Source organism: Hylobates moloch, unplaced genomic scaffold (genome assembly GCF_009828535.3).
Source record: "Hylobates moloch isolate HMO894 unplaced genomic scaffold, HMol_V3 SCAFFOLD_6, whole genome shotgun sequence".
Classification (NCBI taxonomy): Eukaryota; Metazoa; Chordata; class Mammalia; order Primates; family Hylobatidae; genus Hylobates; species Hylobates moloch.
The window spans coordinates 5,400,180-5,419,711 of NW_026652281.1; the positions used below are offsets into that span (position 1 = coordinate 5,400,180).

At 42.2% G+C, this 19,532-nt stretch overlaps 1 protein-coding gene across 2 annotated transcripts in view; it reads right to left on the bottom strand.

Annotated features, from left to right (window-relative positions):
• The window catches only part of USP10 (ubiquitin specific peptidase 10), a 77,121-nt gene that overhangs the window by 28,288 nt on the left and 29,301 nt on the right, over positions 1-19,532 (bottom strand). The window contains exons 2-5 of one of the 2 annotated variants that reach the window (XM_032156294.2): positions 15,516-15,568; positions 15,112-15,180; positions 7,939-7,999; positions 2,681-3,721 (exon numbers count right to left, since the gene is read on the bottom strand). In XM_032156294.2, the coding sequence (XP_032012185.1) occupies positions 2,681-3,721; positions 7,939-7,999; positions 15,112-15,180; positions 15,516-15,545 (1,201 nt within the window). In that variant the 5' untranslated portion in view covers positions 15,546-15,568. The remainder of the gene's footprint in view (positions 1-2,680; positions 3,722-7,938; positions 8,000-15,111; positions 15,181-15,515; positions 15,569-19,532) is intronic. The other variant, XM_032156295.2, reaches the window with a different exon arrangement.

Genomic DNA, 19,532 nt, shown 5'->3' on the forward strand with positions numbered 1-19,532 from the left:
TCTATACAAAAGCTTACAGAATCTTTTTGTTTTGTTTTATTTTGAGATGGAGTCTCGCTCTATCGCCCAGGCTGAAGTGCACTGGCGCCATTTCGGCTCACTGCAAGCTCCGCCTCCCAGGTTCACGCCATTCTCCTGCCTCAGCCTCCCGAGTAGCTAGGACTACAAGTGCCCGCCACCACGGCCGGCTAATTTTTTGTATTTTTTTAGTAGAGACGGGGTTTCAACGTGTTAGCTAGGATGGTCTCGATCTCCTGACCTTGTGATCCGCCTACAGTACCAGTCCTTGCAATAAATACATTCTGAAAGCTGTGTTCAAGTAATCACCGGGCCTGAGTGCGGTGGCCCACGCCTGGAATCCCAACACTTTGGGAGGCTGAAGCGAGCAGATCACTTGAGGTCAGGACTTTGAGGCCAGCCTGGCCAGCACGTTGAAACCCTATTTCTACTAAAAATACAAAAAAAGATAGCCGGACGTTGTGGCATGTGCCTGTAATCCCAGCTACTTGGGAGGCTGAGGCAGGAGAATCACTTGAACCCAGGAGGCAGAGGCCGTAGTGAGCGAAGATTGTGCCTCTTGCACTACAGCCTGAGCAACAGAGTGAGATCGCATCTCAAAAAAAAAAAAACAAAAAACAAAAAACACCTGGCTTTAAAAAATATATATGAAGCCCAAAACAACGATGTCTGGCCTATCATTTCCTCATTTAAGAAAACTTCAGAACAACAAGAGTACCTGAGATAATGTATTTTGTATAAGGAACAAAATACTCTTAAAAATATATATATACATTGCTTGCTATCATCCTACTGCCACCGAAAGAATGTGTTTTATTTTTTACACGATTCTGACCATCCATAGAAGGGTGTGCATTTGGCAGCTTGCTGCTACACCCTGGTAATGAAGGTTGTCAGGTGTTCCAAAAGGTCACATCAGAAAGTATTACAGAAAGCCTAAACGAGCCGGGCGCAGTGGCTCACGCTTGTAATCCCAGCACTTTGGGAGGCCGAGGCGGGCGGAGACCACGGTGAAACCCCGTCTCTACTAAAAATACCAAAAATTAGCCGGGCTGGTGGCGAGCACCTGTAGTCCACTACCCGGAGAGGCTGAGGAGCTTATTTTAACTTGGCTACTAGGGTAAGAATCTGAAGATCTGGCTACCAGGCTTGGTAGAATCCAACCTTACGACACAGCTTCTGCTTCTTAGGTATGTACAGTCACGAGCGGTGTAACAACATTTCGGTCAACAACGAACCGCACGTATGATGGTCCCACAAGATTCTAACGGAGCTGAAACGTCCTGCCGCCTAGTGACGTCTTGATGCTCCTGACCCTGTGCAGGCCCAGGCGAATGTTTGTGTCTTAGTTTTTAAGTTTAAAAAGTTAAAAACAATTTTTAATATAAAAAAGCTTATAGCAAAATAAGAATAAAAAGGAAGAAAATATTTTTGTATAGCTGTAGTGTGTGTTTTAAGCTAAGTGTTCTTATGAAAGAGTCAAAAAGTTTAGAATTTTTAATTTAAAAGTAAAATAAAAAGTAAAAAAGTTACAGTAAGTTAAGGTTAATTTCTTATTGAGGAAAAATTTGTAAATCAACGTAGTATAGCCTAAGTGCTGAGTGTTTATAAAACTCGGCTTTGCTCAGTACTGTCCTGGGCCTTCACATTCACTCAGCACTGACTCATCCAGAGCCACTCCAGTCTTGCGAGCTCCATTCATGGTGAGTGCTCTATACAGCTGAAGCACTTTTCATCTTTTATACCATATCTGTACTATATTTTTTCTATGTCTAAATGTGTTCAGGCACCCAAATACTTAGCACTGTGTTACAACTGCCTACAGTATTCAGTAGTAACACGCTGGACAGGTTTGCAGCCCGGGAGCAATCGGCTGCACCACTAGCCTAAGGCTCTCCCATCTGTGTTGGGTAGTACTCACTGATGTTAACATGAACATCTCAAAACACATAACCATCGTTAAGCAACATGCGGTTATGTGAGCACACATACCTCTTTCATACCCTGCTGTATTTCTGACATTCTACTGTAACTTTTTAAAAACAATCTGTGAATTATGCAGCTTTCTATTTTTATTGTGAATTGTTTCTACTTTGAGCCTTAGCACTCTAAAATAAAATATTAACTTTGGGCTGAACTCAACACTTTTCTCTTCCTTTCAAAAGCTGACCTTGGTGTATCAAAATTCTGAATAAAATCTATTTACTCAATGCAAAACAGGCATTAAAAAAAAATATGTTATTTCACAAAATGCTTTCTTATATCTTAGGAAATATAAAAAAGGAGCACACAGTGACTACAAATCAGGATTATCATACCAAAGGTATATCACAGAAAAAGTCCATTATACATTCACACCATGGAGCAGAATTACTTGAACAAAAGGCAAGAAATGGAAATGTAACTTGTCAACAGAAAAGAACTGCTAACAGACATGGATCTTTCACTTAACATAAAGTTATAACAACCCTCTCCTCCCATTTGTTTCTATATTGTCTTATTTTTAGAGAACATTTAAGACATAGGCATTCTTCAGACAGTGCTATTAACACACAGGTAATCTGCCACTGTTATGGGTAACACTCTGTCACCACAGTCTATAAGCCCAGTTGAGGAGGTCTGCTCCTATCTTCACTCTAGATTTGTATCTTTTCAACTATACCTGCAATCTTTATGGCTACACGATCCTCTGAAACTGGAACAAGCCCTTCTTTGACTTCAACCTGCTTTTCAGAAACCAGGGGAGATATGGCGGGAGGGGAATACTTAGTTTCCACATAGGCCACCGGCGAGGAGGAAGAGGGCTTAGAATCGTGAAAGAGACTGGCCCAGGACTTGGGCTGGCTGACAGGAAGGGTGCCTGATGCAGAGCCCGTGCTGTCAGCAGGAGGTGATGCACTCTCGGGTTTGGTCGGGTCCAAGTCTATGCTTTCCGTGGTATGCAACTCCACCCCGTTGGTAGCTGTGCCCTCACCCGAGGATTCAAGTATTTGTCCATTAGCAACTCCAACGTTTTCAGTAGTATCGGTACCAACGCAGGGCTGAGCCCCAGCTGTCCTTGAGAGGGTGTCTCTGCCAGCCTCTGCAGGGAAGCAGCACTGACCAAAATCAGCCCCGGGGCCCCCCTCCGGCTGCCCTGCAGTCCTGGTGTCACTGCCGAGTGCTCCGGGGAAAGGACTGTCAGGCACAGTGTCACTGACAGAGTCCGTGGAGTTCTGGGGGCTGTTACAAGTCCTGGGCGTAACTGACGGGGGCATGTCACCCATAAATTCTGCATCCTCTGCACTGACACTGTTCGGGACTGCTGAACTGGCATGGCCATTGACCAGGGCTTCTGTGGAAAGACTATCATCGCCACCATCTTTCAAATAGCTGTAATATCCAGGGGGCCGCTTTTTCTTCTTTTTACGCTCCCTTTGTCCAAGACCACCTGAGACACCATCATTTTCCAAAACTTCCGCCTCCACATTAGAACTTCCATCCAAAGCGAGGGCAGAGCCTGGGTACTGGCAGTCGATGGAGCCATAGCTTGCTTCTTTAGTGATACCATCAGGGGTTGTTTTGGAAGTTGTACAACCGAGAATAAATTCAGGGGCCTGAGGGTTCAGTGTGCTTGAAATACTGTAGCTGGGGTTTCTCGGCAAAGTGTCACTAGGTTCAATGACTTCATCGACACCAAACTCAATTCTCTGATATTCTTGTCCTGTTTAGAAAGAAAACTATTAGTTAAGAACTCAGTTCTACAAACTCTAAGTACCAGTAATTACGCACTTTCTCTTTGAAAATGAAAACCTTAAATTCTCTTCCTAATCAACAAATCTATTACGTCCTTTACTTACGCTGAACAATTTGCTGAAAATGAAACAACTATAAAATTATTATTTAGTTTGGGAATATGAAAAGCAGAAGCCTGTACTTATCTTTCTAGCTAAGCAAGGCTTTCAGAAGGTAGAAATTAAAATAAATTTGTAATAAAAAGCAAATATTTTGCCAGTTTAAAAATACCCCTCAATGGAATCTGACTTTCTTATAGCTGCCTTATGCCTGAGATAAAGGAATATGTATTTTGGACAACTTAAATTTTAAAAGATCATGACAACTAACTTAGGGACTTAAAACATGGTTAAATCAGCTTCTCTAGTTAATGTGATTTGATTAATTCCAAAAACATGAACTACGCAAAGAATCCTGTACATACTGGATAGGAGAAATTAGAAAGTATAAATTTAAAAACAAACAAAAAAAGATGCCAAAAAAAGATTCAACAACAACAACAACAACAAAGAACCCTATATATAAAAGCGCACTTCAGAGCACTCTTCTGAATTCTCTCTCTCTTGGTCTCCTCTACTGGTAACCTTCAATTATGTCTGAAAAATGCCCTGACATGAACACATGCAAATATCCTCTAAATAAATTCACACTGGATTAACTCCATCGGTGGTAAAGCCTTCCAAAAATACCAAAAGAAAAAGTTAGAATTGTGAACTTTTAAATATCTCTTGGGAAGTCTTCAATACTTCCTTCCCAGTTAACCGCAATCCACATATTTCATTCATGCTAACTAACACAGACGTATTTTTATACTTTACATCTCTGAAATCAGGTTAAGTTTTAGAATCAATTGTGTCTTTTAACAGACATGAAGCATCAATGTCACCTTATATTTGATAAAAAAAGTTACACATTTTGAAGTTAAGGGAAGGACACACGCCTTATATTTCATCTTTAGCGCATAAAGATTTCTTCCAGGCTAGCATTAAGGGGCAAACTTTTTTTCAAGGCATCTATCTCAAGAAAAGAAACTAATACCCAAAGAACGGTGTTCTACTGCAGAGAACTGAATATATTTTACCTTGGAAGGACCCCTAGAAGTCTTTTTGTAGAAGAAAAAATACAGACCCTGAGAGGGGCCATTTACGTGCAAGTGAGTGGGCAGGAGGCTGGAGCTACACAGCCTCCTGAGGCCTCCTGAATCTTCGTATGCTTTGGAATCACAGCCCCCCACTGTGAGGGGTGAGGGGTGGTGGCAGCACAATCCTGCCCCAACAACAGAAAGTTCCTGGAAAAGAACACCGATGACGATTACACCTAACAGCAAGTTTATGTATAAAGTCACGACCATCTAATTCCTTTGGCTACGATTTATTTTTTGTTTCCTTACTTTGAAAAGAATTATCAAGGGGAAATGAATTTATTATCATATATGTAGGGGCTGACTGTTCATTTTCGTTCCAGGCATCCCCTGTTCCCTGATGTTCTGGGGCTGTCAAGGCTCCCCGGATTGAAACGGGTGTGCCTGGGGAAGAACGCTCCACGTGAAGCCTGCCCTTTGAAGGCTGTGAAATCACATTCGAAACTAGAACGTGTTGTGCCATTCTGCTTATGCAAGACTGATTATTTCTAAGACACAGATGTGCTGTCCACATCTCAATTTTCAATCTTATCAGAACATAAAACATTCTAGAATGTGATGTAACGTGAACAGAACCATTTCGGTATGTTATAGTTAGTGTCAAACATTTACTCAATGCCATGTTTGATCATCTCACTAGAAGGCAGATTCCCAGCCAGCACAGTTCCTCTTCTTATCGAGGAACACTCACAATGGACGCACGTGCCCTGCACGGCATGGCAGAGAGCTCAGAGCCCCATCTGCCAGGCAGACGAAGTGCAGGAAGGCCTGCATGCTTGGCTTCAACAACCCAATCAATACATTAGGAAGATGGAAACTCAACACTCAGGTAATGCAGGCAGAGGCTCATAAAACCATGAATCCTAACACAGCATTTCTCCAAGGTTGCTCACTGCAGTACATGCAGAAGAGTGGCCTGGACTACAAGGCAGGGGGCGAGGGAGGGAAATATACAGAGATTAGTAACACAAGGGCCCTGTTCAGACTTCACATTTATTAGGGAGACAAATACAAACAACTGAGAATGAAAACATGGAGGGAGGAGAGAGAAGGCTGTGAATAGCTTTAGAAAAAGGATTCTTCTGGATGCAGGAAACAGTGATCAACTTCTATCAGAAACTAGAGAGGTCAGTGGAACTTGATGGATCACTGAATTGCTAAGGGCGGGGTGAAAGAGTGGTATCTCAACCTTTAGGAACATCTAAAACAGGCAGTGCTTGAGGTGAAGGACAACTATTCACCTTGATGTGATTATTACTTGCTGTATGCCTGTATGAAAATATCTCATGTGCCCCATACATATGTACACCTACTGTGTACCTACAAAAATTAAAATATAAAAAAATTAAAAAACACAAAAATAGAAAAGGCTGAGATGTAAAAGGGAAGCCATGATGAGGTGCCTCTGCAAAGGGCTTGCTGCAGCTGGAGGTGGTGGTAGGGAGCAGAATAAAGCATCCTAAACCATTCATCCAGCAAATGTACTGAGGGCTTACAACATTCCAGATACTACAGGCACAGTGACAGACAGAAATGGACCCTGCCATCAGCAGCTGAGCCGGCTGGAAAGGGAGGCAGGTCCATGACAGTGCCCACAGGCTCTGTACAGTCGAACAGGCACTGGAAGAGAAACTAATGTCATGGAAACACAAGATACCCAGAAAGGCTGCAGAGAAAAGCAGGCCTGTCACTAACTGTGCAAACTGGTGGCAAGATTCCAGTCATGTTTTTGGCAGAAAAAAGGCAGGACTTAGAGGGAAGAGAGTAAAGAATGGAGAAAAAGGACCAAGAAGCAGTCACTGAAAAAGGCAGGCGGGTTGGAAGGAGGGAGGGGGAAGCAGAACTCCAGAGGCTGGGGGAGCTGGTGGTGCCCACTGCACAGGGAGGACGGTGAACTCAAAGAAGTGATGTGCATGGGAAAATCATGGCGCATTTGTAAGCACTGGTTCAACGTGAGCAGCATGCTCACTATGTGCAAAGCACACAGTGACAGAGGAAGTCCCACTGACTCAGATGCCTGAGAGGCTGACATCAGCCGATTAAAAGGTGGCTCAGGAGGCTGAGCAGCCCGGCTTTCGGGTCCCTCAAGCTTCAGCTCTTTCCCTTATGGTCTCCCACATTTCTTATAAATCTAAAATGTTAGATATAATCACTCCCTGATGTTACTGGAGATAAAACCTTTGGTTAGTCTTTTCAAAGTTTCTATTGAAGCCTAAACTCTAATTAAAACCCCTTTCATAAGTCTGACCATGCTAACTGAACAGGGAATCCAAACCCCTAACTCTCAAAGAAAAAGTTTGGCATCAGTTTCCTGGAGGCCAGTAAGGGCCTTTAAAGTGATTCAGATTGAAACATGATCTAGACAGGTTTGAACTGTGCAAGGGCAGCCTGCAGTCAATAATTAAACGACCTTGTTGCTATTCCAACACTGGGTACTTAAGCAATACAAAATCATCGCATCTCCATAAGCACCATCTTTGGCAATCAGCTTAGTGCCTGTGATGGAGACCCAAAAAAGTAACAGACTAGGAGGTGAAGAGGTGACCTGAGTTCCCAAGAGTCAGCGACAGACCAGGACATGAATGTGAACTGCAAGAACAACAGATGCCAGCTGCCCCTTAGTTTACAAAGAATACAGGCTCAGAAGCTAGCTGGCGCTGGAGGCAGCAGGCTGCTTAGCAACAAGACCCAAAGTTCACTTCAACTCCAGCATGTGCTGATGAAGAGTAACATACCTGTTGCACTCAGAAATGTTAGGCAAAAAAGAACTCAACCATCTCCTAAACTAAATCTTAAATGGCTGGCACTCCGAAGCACAGGATACACTTTAAAACCAACTCACTAGTCAAAGTGATTCAGCGATTGAATACATTACAGTTTACAGCAAAAACTTCAAGCTGCAAAGAAATGTTTATTCAAATGGGAAACAATGTTTACAGGCAGCCTGCCCACCCAGCACCTATGGCCAAATTCCCTTCAGGGAAATAAGGAGAGAACTAGCTTACCATCAGGTAGTTTATCCACAGCCTGTGTGCCACACAGAACTGTTCCACTGTATGGAGGAAGCTGCACAAGGAATCAGAAAACAAATTTTAATTCAACAAAATGTTAAAACCAACACTTACCATTTAATTAAGGCAACAATTCATTAAAACTCTTAATCCATACAACTTTGCATGCCATTACTTTTAGCAGAATAACATACATGAAGAGTCAGTGCAATCTAAATCATCTTCATTTAAGGAAAAAAACACAATAGAAATGCTTTCAAATATTTATCACTATTAAACAGATCCGAAAATGAAGCCAAAAGGAATAAAAATGAACTCCAATGGACACGTAAATCAGCTACAATAAAATGCGCCACTGCACACTCCAGCCTGGGCGACAGAGCGAGACTCCGTCTCAAGAAAAAAAAAAAAAAAATGCTTATGATACATCCTTCTTTCCACAGGATGTCAGTGACTGACCATCCAGACCACAGACACTTTTGTTTGCGCACTAGCGAAGATGGCTCTTCCTGACTGCACCTCTTATTCACGATCACTACATTGCAACACAGCCAGTAGAGACTGGGACCAAGTCCGTGGTCGGAGAACAGATGAAAGCGCACTATAAACAAAAAGCCTGGTGACTGCAGCTCCCTTTTTATCACAGTGCCTTAATTAACTAAATTAACAGCTAAAAGTCACATTCCTTGTTTGGCAGACAGAAAGCAGAATGGGAACTGTCTGACCTGTTTGTAAAAAGCTGAAAGGTTATCTCAAAAATAACTTAAAATTTGCTTCTTCCTAGCTATTCCATAACATTTATTTAAGAGTTGGAAATGCTTCCAATGGACACATTGGGTGTAAGACAGTTTAGGAAGGGGCCGGGCATGGTGGCTCATGCCTGTAATCCCAGCACTTAGGGAGGCTGAGGTGGGTGAATCACTTGTGGTCAGGAGTTCTAGACCAGTCTGGCCAATATGGTGAAACCCTACCTCTACTAAAAATACAAAAAATCAGCCGGGCATGGTGGCAGGCACCTGTAATCCCAGCTACTTCGGAGGCTAATGCAGGAGAATCGTTTGAACCTGAGGGGTGCAGGTTGCAGTGAGCAGAGATCGTGCCACAGCACTCCAGCCTGGGCAATAGAGCAAGACTTTGTCTCAACAAAACAAACAAAAAAACAGACCCGTCTCTACTAAGAAGTACAAAAAATTATCTGGGCATGGTGGCAGGCGCTTGTAGTCCCAGCTACTCAGGAGGCTGAGGCAGGAGAATGGCGTGAACCCGGGAGGCGGAGCTTGCAGTGAGCTGAGATAGTGCCACTGCACTCCAGCCTGGGCAACAGCGCCAGACTCCATCTCAAAAAAAAAAAAAAAAAAAGTTTAGGAAGAAAAGGGGTAAGGTAAGCAGAGAGACAAACTGCTACCTGAGGGCAGAACAAAAGAACAAAAAGACATTCTGGTGCAGCACTTCCCAAGTCTGTTCACTGCAATACAATGGCCAGTGCAGGAATGGCCTGAGGGCCGCAAAGTTCAGAGGCTCCCGGATGAGTCTCATGCCCAATACTGTATGAGAGCTGCTGCTTGATTGGCTTCCTCAGCTGATTTCTCCAACGAGATCTCAGCACACCAATTCAATAATCACAGCAATAAAAGCTTCTCTCTGCAAGTAACCCAGTAAGTTCTCTTCCCAGAGAATTATGACAAACAGGAAAACACACGGCAATTCAAAGAAGCCAACACCTTCAGGAGATGACAGTTGCACTTATCTCCACCACCAGGGGGCAACCTAGTACTCATCACGTTGACACCCAGGAGAAAGCATTCTGTATGCCGAGATGGGCTACACTAGCCTTGGCACCCGCAATGCAAAGACCATTCCACACACCAGCATTGACGCTGGCAGGCACCTGGAGCAGAGAGGTGGGTCTATAAGGGCAGTGGACACAGCGGCCACGCGTGTCTCAGGAAGCCTCCAATCTCGTTCAAAACCCTCTGTGGTCACAAAAGACAGTTTAGAAACTGATACATAGAATGCCCTCTCTTTTTCTGTTAATGACACTAGGATGCCCCCTGGTGACAGAAAGCTGTATTATTTTAAGGCATGAAAAGTGTTTTGAATCACTATTTTTACACAAAATCATTGTAACATCAAGAAATCATCTTTTTCTGAGTCAAAACAGTTTCATCACTATTGTATCAATGTTCTCTTCACACTTCCGGTATTCTGTTCTGCTTGGGGAAGACAGAATGATGAAGAAAACCTCCAGACCCGAGAGAGTGCAGCAGGCCAGGAAGACGCACAATTCGGAGAAGGGACCTCTTCACCCACCCATCCACTTCAAAAGCCAGTGCAAGGCAGAGAGCTGTTAGAACCCTGCTCACCATCTTCCGGCTGCCCCCCTCCTCAACATTCAACCACGGGGTGTGAACACTCACTTACCTTCCAGCCACTCCCAAAACACGCAGAAGAAAACCCCAGCAATCGGGAAAAATACACAGATGACGCTGAGGACAAGCCAAGTGGAGAGGTGGGGCCAGTAATGCCAGGTGGCGCTGACTGAGGGTGGAGAGGCTGGACCAGTGACACCAGGTGGCACTGACTGGGCACTCAGGGTGTTCCAAGCGAACATCCTGCTCCTCAACAACTCTGGGGAGGAGGTCCTGTTATTGTGGCCCTCTGACAGATGAGGAAGCCAGGCAACACTGCTAGTATGAGGCACAGCAGGGATCCAGTGAGATGACCACCATCAAACTCCCAGATGACACTGCCACCTTCCGTAAGCATGCTCAACACACTTACTCTGATTTGCTAAGCTGATAAAAGAGTGCACCTGCAGGAATGCCAGATGGGTTGTGGCACTGTGGAAATGTGTGTGTTTTACTCCACAGGCACACAGCACCTTTCATTCAACAAACCTACCTCATACATCAGATGCCCTTAGTCTGTGGGAAGTGGATATCCAAATACACAACAGAATAAAAATGGAAGGATGGTTCGAAGTTCACTCATGAACTATGTAATTATTTGTAAGAATACAAAGTTCAAAAATCAAAGCAAAGACATAAAATTCCCTACACAAATGCAAAGTGAGCAATGGAAAAAACTGTTATCTATTAATAGCTATGCTAAACACACAGTCTGAAAACAGTGCTGCAGCCTTGTGAAAAAGAAAAGGATACTTGGGCCCGTGGCTAGGAAGGTCATGTTCTGAAGTCTCCCTCTGGAGTTACCTGTATGTTCTGCTTTCCGTCTCAAAGACTCTACTGAACCACAAAAGCCCTCCTTTAAAATCCCATTAAGACGCCAAATTAGGCCAGGCGCGATGGCTCACGCCTGCAATCCCAGCACTTTGGGAGGCCGAGGCGGGTGGATCACAAGGTCGGGAGATCAAGACCATCCTGGCTAACACGTTGAAACCCTGTCTCTACTAAAAATACAAAAAATTAGCCGGGCGAGGTGGCGGACGCTTGTAGTCCCAGCTACTCAGGAGGCTGAGGCAGGAGAACGGCATGAACCCGGGAGGCGGAGCTTGCAGTGAGCCCAGATCGCACCACTGCACTCCAGTCTGGGTGAGAGAGCGAGACTCCGTCTCAAAAAAAAGAAAAAAAAAAAAAAACACATCAAATTAAGAACTGTCTCTACTCTCCACTCTCCATGAGTACCCACACACACCCACGCCACACAAACTGCCCACTGCCAACACTGCGTCATCGGGGGCTTATCTACTCGGTCATGGTTGGGACGTGTGCTACTTCCAAAGCTGAGATTCGGGAAACTTGAAAGAATGGTGAGCATTTCCTCTTTCTTTCTGAACATAAATAACAGGATTACGACTGAGGTTTAAACATGCTTATTAAATAAGCTGGACTGCATTTTTTCCACTGGAGAAAATAATTTTTAAATCACTGGAGCACAACTCTAGAAAAGATGCCAGCTACCTTTCACCTGAATTCGTTACTCCTGATTCCACTGAATTACTAGCCACCCTATCTTGCCAGTGGCAAGCTGCCAAGCAAGCAAACTGAAAGACAAAGCAGCCCTCCGCTGGCAGGAGGCGCTTCTGCAGGAAGGTAGAACGCGCTTTCATCTTAACATCCCACACTTCTTAATTTTGGTTTTTCAACTGATGGCCCCAAGTAGAGAAAACAATGTTTTATCAAGCTCCTAAAATAGCCGAGAAAAAGCATATGAAAAATTCGGCTAGACTGTAACTTATGCCACGGCCACATGGTAGTAACACAGCATGTTTCGGCGGCAATTATGTTACCTGAGAGATAAAAGGCCAAACTGTGCTGTGGAAGTGACACGCCCTCCCCTCGCCACTCACACACCCACAGGCCCAAGCGACACGCCCTCACCACTCACACACACACAAGTCAAACTGACACACTCTCGCCACTCACACACCCACCACAGGTCCAAGCGACACGCCCTCACCATTCACACACCCACAGGTCCAAGTGACACGCCTTCGCCACTCACACACAAAGTCAAAGTGACACACTCTCACCACTCACACACCCACCACAGGTCCAAGTGACACGCCCCCACCATGCACACACCCACAAGTCCAAGTGACACGCCCTCGCCACTCACACACACACAAGTCAAAGTGACACACTCTCGCCACTCACACACTCACAGGTCCAAGTGACATTCCCTCCCCATTCACGCACACACAAATCAAAGTGACACACTCTCACCACTCACACACCCACAGGTCCAAGTGACACGCCCTCGCCATTCACACACCCACAGGCCCAACCACACGCTGCCCCATGAAAGTGAGTTCCTGTGTAATGATGTGCTATTATAATTCAGACTCCTGAAGACTGGGGAAAACAGCTCCATCCGATTATGTTAATTAGCCTGCATCTCCCTTTTGCAGGTTACTGTGATTTTGATAAACTCTTTTTATATCCCTCCAAACTTCACCGTATGCTCAAAAATAAGAAAAACAGAAAAGCCCAAATAAGCCCAGACACACATTATGAGTTCTGAAGCTCGAGCTCATTTTCATGAGACAGTCACATCTTCTGTGAATAAAAGGTTTGGCATAACTTACCATCTGTACCCTTGTCATCCATTTCTACTAACATCTGTTACTCACTAGTTATGGGACCATACATTAGCTGATTTCCCAACATTTCCGTGACGTGAATAAGCATTCTGCATTTTTTCATTTTAAAAAACAAAATAGAGAGAAAAGAAATGGGAGGCCTAAAAGGAAAGAACGTGCCCAAGCCCTCCAAGCCTGTGGAAGTGGCAGAACTGAAGCGACCCCAGGCCTTCAGACTGGAAATACGGTGCACTTTTCACTTTCCTATCACATGAAAACTCAAGCTGTCTACTCACTTGCAAACAGGCACACACCCATCCACATGTGTACACTTGAGAAAACCTGTAGCAACTAAACGTATGGTAACATCGGTGTTACGTGGGAAAAAATGCAAAATCCCCTTACTTTAAAACACACACACACACAGATTACCCCGGCCTGGCGGCACACACCTGTAATCTCAGCTATTCAGGGGCTGAAGCGTGAGAACCCCCTTGAGGCAGGGCGGGGGGGTCAAAGTTGCAGTGAATTGTGATTGCACTCTGCACTCCAGCCTGGGCAGAGTGAGACCCTGTCTCGAAAAAAAGAAAAGAAAAGAAAAAATAGAAATAAAAAATAAAATAAAACGTGCGGTGTTTCTATAGAGATAAGCAATAGGCCCACAGAATAGCACACTCGGAACCAGGGGGAATGTGCTGACCAACAGGGCTGACTGGACAGCTAAGGGCTGAGTTCCCCATGAATGGTGAGGAGGCACCTGCCAGGGCCACAGGGGCAGGGAGTTCGATGCCACCTCACACATACACAAAATTCAGTGCCTCAATTTCAGCTTATTACACCTGAATCATGAAAACAAAATCTGAAAACTTTTAGAAGAAAACAGACAAATGTCTTGGTTATCTCAAGGATGGAAAGAATTTCCTAAAGATATTTTTAAAACTAAAAATCCACAAACTATAAGGAAAAAAAAATCAACTCAGTTGACATTAAAGTTAAAAGTGTACTCCTCTTATTCAACAACAACAACAAAAAAAACCGAACCCCAAAAAGATGCCTAACATGTGAAGCTTAAAGCCCTCATTCTAGGAACAGACGCCTGTAAAACCAAACACTAATCCTAAAATCAGTAAGAAAAAGATAAGCTACTTGATTTAAAAATACGGACAAGGGATAGAAATCAAGTAATTCACAGCAGAGGACATCCGTTTTGCCAGTAGACACGGGAAGATAATGAAATAGTATCCAGCTGTTTGTAATCTGGGAGATGTAAATTAAAACAATGAGAGTCCATTTACCACACATCAGATTCACAAAAATTTTAAATATGCCAACATCAAGAGTTAGCAAGAATTTTTTTTTTTTTAATACGAGCAAGAAAACTCCCATGCACTGCTGATGGGAATGCAGACTGTTAAAATCCTAGATAGCAAAAGAGCAGTCTCTAGTGAAACTAAACAGGCTCAGTCCACAGAACCCAGTAATTCCATTCCCAGGTCTGTGTCCCGGAGGAGCCCACAGAGGGGCACAAGGAGACATGATAAAATACATTGAGTGCAATATTTTTAACGGCTGAACTAGAGACCTAAATGGCCCTTGACAGGAAAATACGTAAGTAAATTGCACTGTGTTCAATCAGCGGTACTGAGCACTGGAAATCAAAGAACAAGGACAAATTTCTCAGCATAAAGAATACAACGTTAGCTTAAAATAAACGACAAAATAAATATAGTATATCATTTACGTGACACTTTAAAGCACATAAAACACTACAATTGACTATGGTGATATACACGTATATGATAAAAGGTGAAAACCAGTCAGGACCAATATTTCCGAATTTCAGCAGAGTAGTTACTTCTGGGGAGAGATGGGAGACAGGTCCAAAGAAGGCTTCGATTGCCTCTGTAATGCTTTATTTGCTTTTCAAAGCCTAATAAAGTAAATAAAGCAAAATGTCAAATCAAATGTCAGTCAAATCTAACTGGTGGGTTGAGGCATTTCTCATATTAGTCTCCATACTTTTCTATACATTGGAATTCTTTATTTAAAAAAAAACAAATTAAAATAGAAACATAACTATTAATTGTATCTACCCACGTACTCACTAAAACACAGTTTTGTCTTACCTCAACTGAAGATCGAGGAGTCACAAAAAATTGATTGAATTCATCAGGGCTAAAATCTCCAAAAATATACTGGAAAAAAAAAAAAAAAAGAGAGTCACTGATCACATAAAATATACAAATTATATACTTTGAGAAAAAATGCTACATATTTTAACAATCCTATGCAACATTTGGGCCATAACCCCCAAGATCCTTTCTCAGTTACACAGAGGATCTGCAACTCAGAATTCTAGGTTGTTTATATAAAACAAATACTACTGAACCTTTCCTACAAATTGTCAAAAAACACTATGAAACTGATAAAGCTTATTTGGAAACAAGTCAATTTTGTATGCCAAACTTGCCGAGTCCTGCTTGCAGGACAGTTTTATTGGTTCACAAATACTGCCAGTTGTTCCATTTACCTTTCTGCTGACTCCTGCCACTACCTCCATTTCCGTTTTCTCTGCCAAACATACTAAAGAAAAGCAGAAAACGTGGTTCAAATGGGAAGACAAGGAAATCCAAAAAAGGAAAACGTTAATGATCCTGATTAATGATCTCTAAAAGTATCTATATAACTTTTTAGTTTAAAAATGCATTTCCACAGGATACACAGATATACATATTGTCAGACAGACACAACCCTTGCTGCAAGCCCTGATTTCACGGAATTCAGAATGTGACTTTCTGGAAAACGAAGTGGTTAAACTGCATGGATGTGAGTCTGGCAAGTGCCTACCAGGTCACATTCTCCAAGAACAAGTGCCTACCCGTTCTTGCTTCAAGAAACAAGTCACTGAGGCCTGGTGCAGTAGCTCACGCCTACAATCCCAGCACTATGGGAGGCTGACATGGACGAATCACTTAAGGTCAGGAATTCGAGACCAGCCTGGCCAACATGGTGAGACCCCCATCTTTACTAAAAATACAAAAATTAGCCAGGCGTGGTGGCGTGCACCTGTAGTCCCAGCTGCTCTGGAGGCTGAGCCAGGAGAATCGCTTGAACCCGGGAGGTGGAGGTTGCAGTGAGCTGAGATTGCACCACCGCACTCCAGCCTGGGCAACAGAGCCAGACTCCATCTCAAAAAAAAAAAAAAAAAAAGAAGTCATTGAGAAGAATTAGCATGACTAGATTTCCACATTAGAGAAGCAATGAATCATTCATTTAATCAATAATTATTTAGAACCTACTAAAGGCCCACGTATCATCAGTACTGGGTATCAAAATGGTAAGCAGAGGGTGGTTCCTCTGTTCTAATGGAACTAAACAGTCTAGTAGCTTGCGGGGAAATTTACAAGCCAAGTGATTCAAAAATAACCAGTAACTAAATATTACACAAATGAATAATACTCATTATTACTGTAAATGTGAATAAATGGCCACTAAATGTAATACCCTACTGGTAAGAATGCACAGGGAAAACATTTCTAGAGAGCCCTTTGACAACATCTACCAAAACTATAAATATACATTAAGAACAAAAAAGTTTTCATATAATATTTACACATACTTGCAAAAGTCAACAAAGAAATTATGTATTGATGGTAACAGTGAAAATAAACAGAGCCTCAAAATGGTTCAGAAATGATCTTCTGATATACGGTCACTGAAAGGTTACAACTTCTCATCTCCAACACTGGGAAACGACGATACGAATTTCACTAAGAAACCCTCAAAGCAATGGAAGGGAAAATTCTATAGGCAAAAAGGAAGCAGAAAAAATTAGCATAGACTATCACACAAAAAAAGAGCTATCAGAGATCATGAACGTGTTCGCGGAAATTAATTACTAATTTTAAATCACTAAATTAAAAAACTCGACAGAATGTCTTAATAGCAAAATCAACAAGGCTATGGAAGGCAATGGGGCAACATTTTGAAAGTTCCGAGAAAAAAGGATTTTGTTCCTAGAATGCTCGAGCATTTTTTCATAGAATTCTACAAATTACTTTTCAACGGCAAAAGAGAAAGAACACTTTCTGTCACATACACCTTTTTCTTGGGGGGAGGGAAGGAAACTGCTTAAGAATTCCAGAAAATGAATTTGAGAAATACAAGAATGATAAAGAAGTAAAACACAAGAAACATACAGCAGCTGTGGAGTTTAATGCAAATATTAAGAATAAACTAAAATCATGCTGTTTTGTTTAATATCAGTAGCAGAAACTGTGCACATTGCCTATGGAGTAGCCCTGCTCTGTAAGGAGCAGTTAAAAAAAAAAAAAAAAAAGGAGAGGCCGGGTGCGGTGGCTCACACCTGTAATCCCAGCACTTTGAGAGGCCGAGGCAGGCGGATCACGAGGTCAGGAGATCGAGACCATTCTGGCTAACACGGTGAAACCCCGTCTCTACTAAAAATACAAAAAATTAGCCGGGTGTGGTGGCGTGCACCTATAGTCCCAGCTACTCAGGAGGCTGATGCAGGAGAATCGCTTGAACCCGGGAGGTGGAGGTTGCCGCAGGCTGAGACTGAGCCACTGCACTTCAGCCTGGTGACAGAGAGAGCCTCCGCCTCAAAAAAAAAAAAAAAAAAAGAAGCTAGAAATGCTATATATTAAAAGTTATCCATTTTATCTTATGACTAACAAGAAAGGCCTTTCACTTCAGAATGTGGGGAAGATACCTAAGGATAAGAAATCAGAATGTTCTGTAGGATTATCAGGTATTTTCTTTAGGAAGGTTTTCTTCCTAGACAATGGAAAATAAACATTTTATGTTTATTTAAATCATACTTCAAAGCACACTTTCTTATTTGAGTTCATATACAGCCTAAAGTTTTTAGAGCTGGTCAATCCAGTAAGAAAACTACAAATCCAAATGATTTGATAAAAATCTTGGCAGCAAAGGAGGAGAGGAGGAGAAAACAAGATTCCAAGCCACTAACACACACTTCCTGTTGCAAACGCACACACCAAGCGGCTTCAGCATGAGTCAGCGGCAAATGCCCTCAAGTCGTGAGCTGGAATGCTCAGAAACGGTTCAGTGAATTTTTTTTCTCCTATTATTTTCAAATGTATTAGTTTTACTTAATTATTTTTAAAGTATCTGAGAAAATCTGTTATAGATTTTAAGTGTGTTTTATTATAACTTCATGTCAATAATTTCTCCAGATATGTACCTTCAAATTACAAAATTAACTGGGAGAAAATGAGGAAGAACTTTAGGTACAGACAGCGAGAGACCTTCAAAATACTATTAAAAGAAGAAAGCACTCTCGGTGTAAAAAAGGTAGGAAAACACAGCGTTTTTCTGTGTTGCTATATAATAACATATTTGTGTTTGTTAATAATATAGATACTTGTGTCTGCATAAAGAGACACTGGAAAGATCAACAAGAAAAAATGTGGCCCTTCACTTTCGGGGCAGTAGCACTGAGTGGACGCTGAGTGGATGCAGACAGGACGCAGACAGGAGTGGAGGGGATTTCCTAGCATGTCTTTTGGAGTCTTTTTTATTTTGGCGAACTACATACTTTATTCAAAACATTAATCATAAAAAGTAAACACAAAAGAAATCACCTTACAACTCTTCAAATACACCCATTTTGCACAGACGTAATTTCATAAGCATGTTAGTTTCAAGATCTCATTAACAACAACTTAGGACTTGATGAAAACATGTCACGCAAAAAATACACCATAAGTAACTGCTGATTACCAACTATGCAACACTGAACTATCATTTAACACTTGACAAATGGCTAGCCACGGCTGTTTTGAACTCCAGCTTAATTTCCTTAACAGTGGCTCACATAGCTCAATAAACAACTCCATCAAAATACACGTGAATCATATTTTAATCCTTAAATGCATGAGCTTTTAAAAGTGAGCGGTTACACTTCACCAATATTTAAAACCTGTCCTTTCGATTTTGTAACTGAAATAACAAAGGAACTGGCTAAGAAGTCAGTGCCAAGGGTTTAAGAGCACCTCTGCAAGGCGTTCAGCCTCCCAGGGAACCTTGATTAGAATTTCCATCTCCTGTACAATGAGTATTCCCCATATGCTCATGGCAGATAAACTACATGTATCTTCTTCCTATGTGTCAATACATATATAACTCATACTCAAACAGGAATTCTGATACAACCCAATAACCACATATAAAGGAGTCCCCTATTTGTGGAGTTAACTATCAAATGTCAGTAAAAGACAAGTCATTGATATCACAAGCTAGGGGAATCCTAAGAATAAAATGGAATTTCTTAGAAGTGCAAGGCACATTTTGAAAAACGACAAATATTTCTTTCTTGGCAAAGTAAGCTGGCATGGTAACCATTTGAACATGGATTATGAATGATATAATAAAATAATCCATATAAATGTGAAGGTTAAGACATCATTTTTGTATTTAACAAAATCATATGAATCATACAAAGCAATACAATGAAGAAGCACTTATTATCAACACTATTCCAAAAGACAAAGTGTTGCTTGGC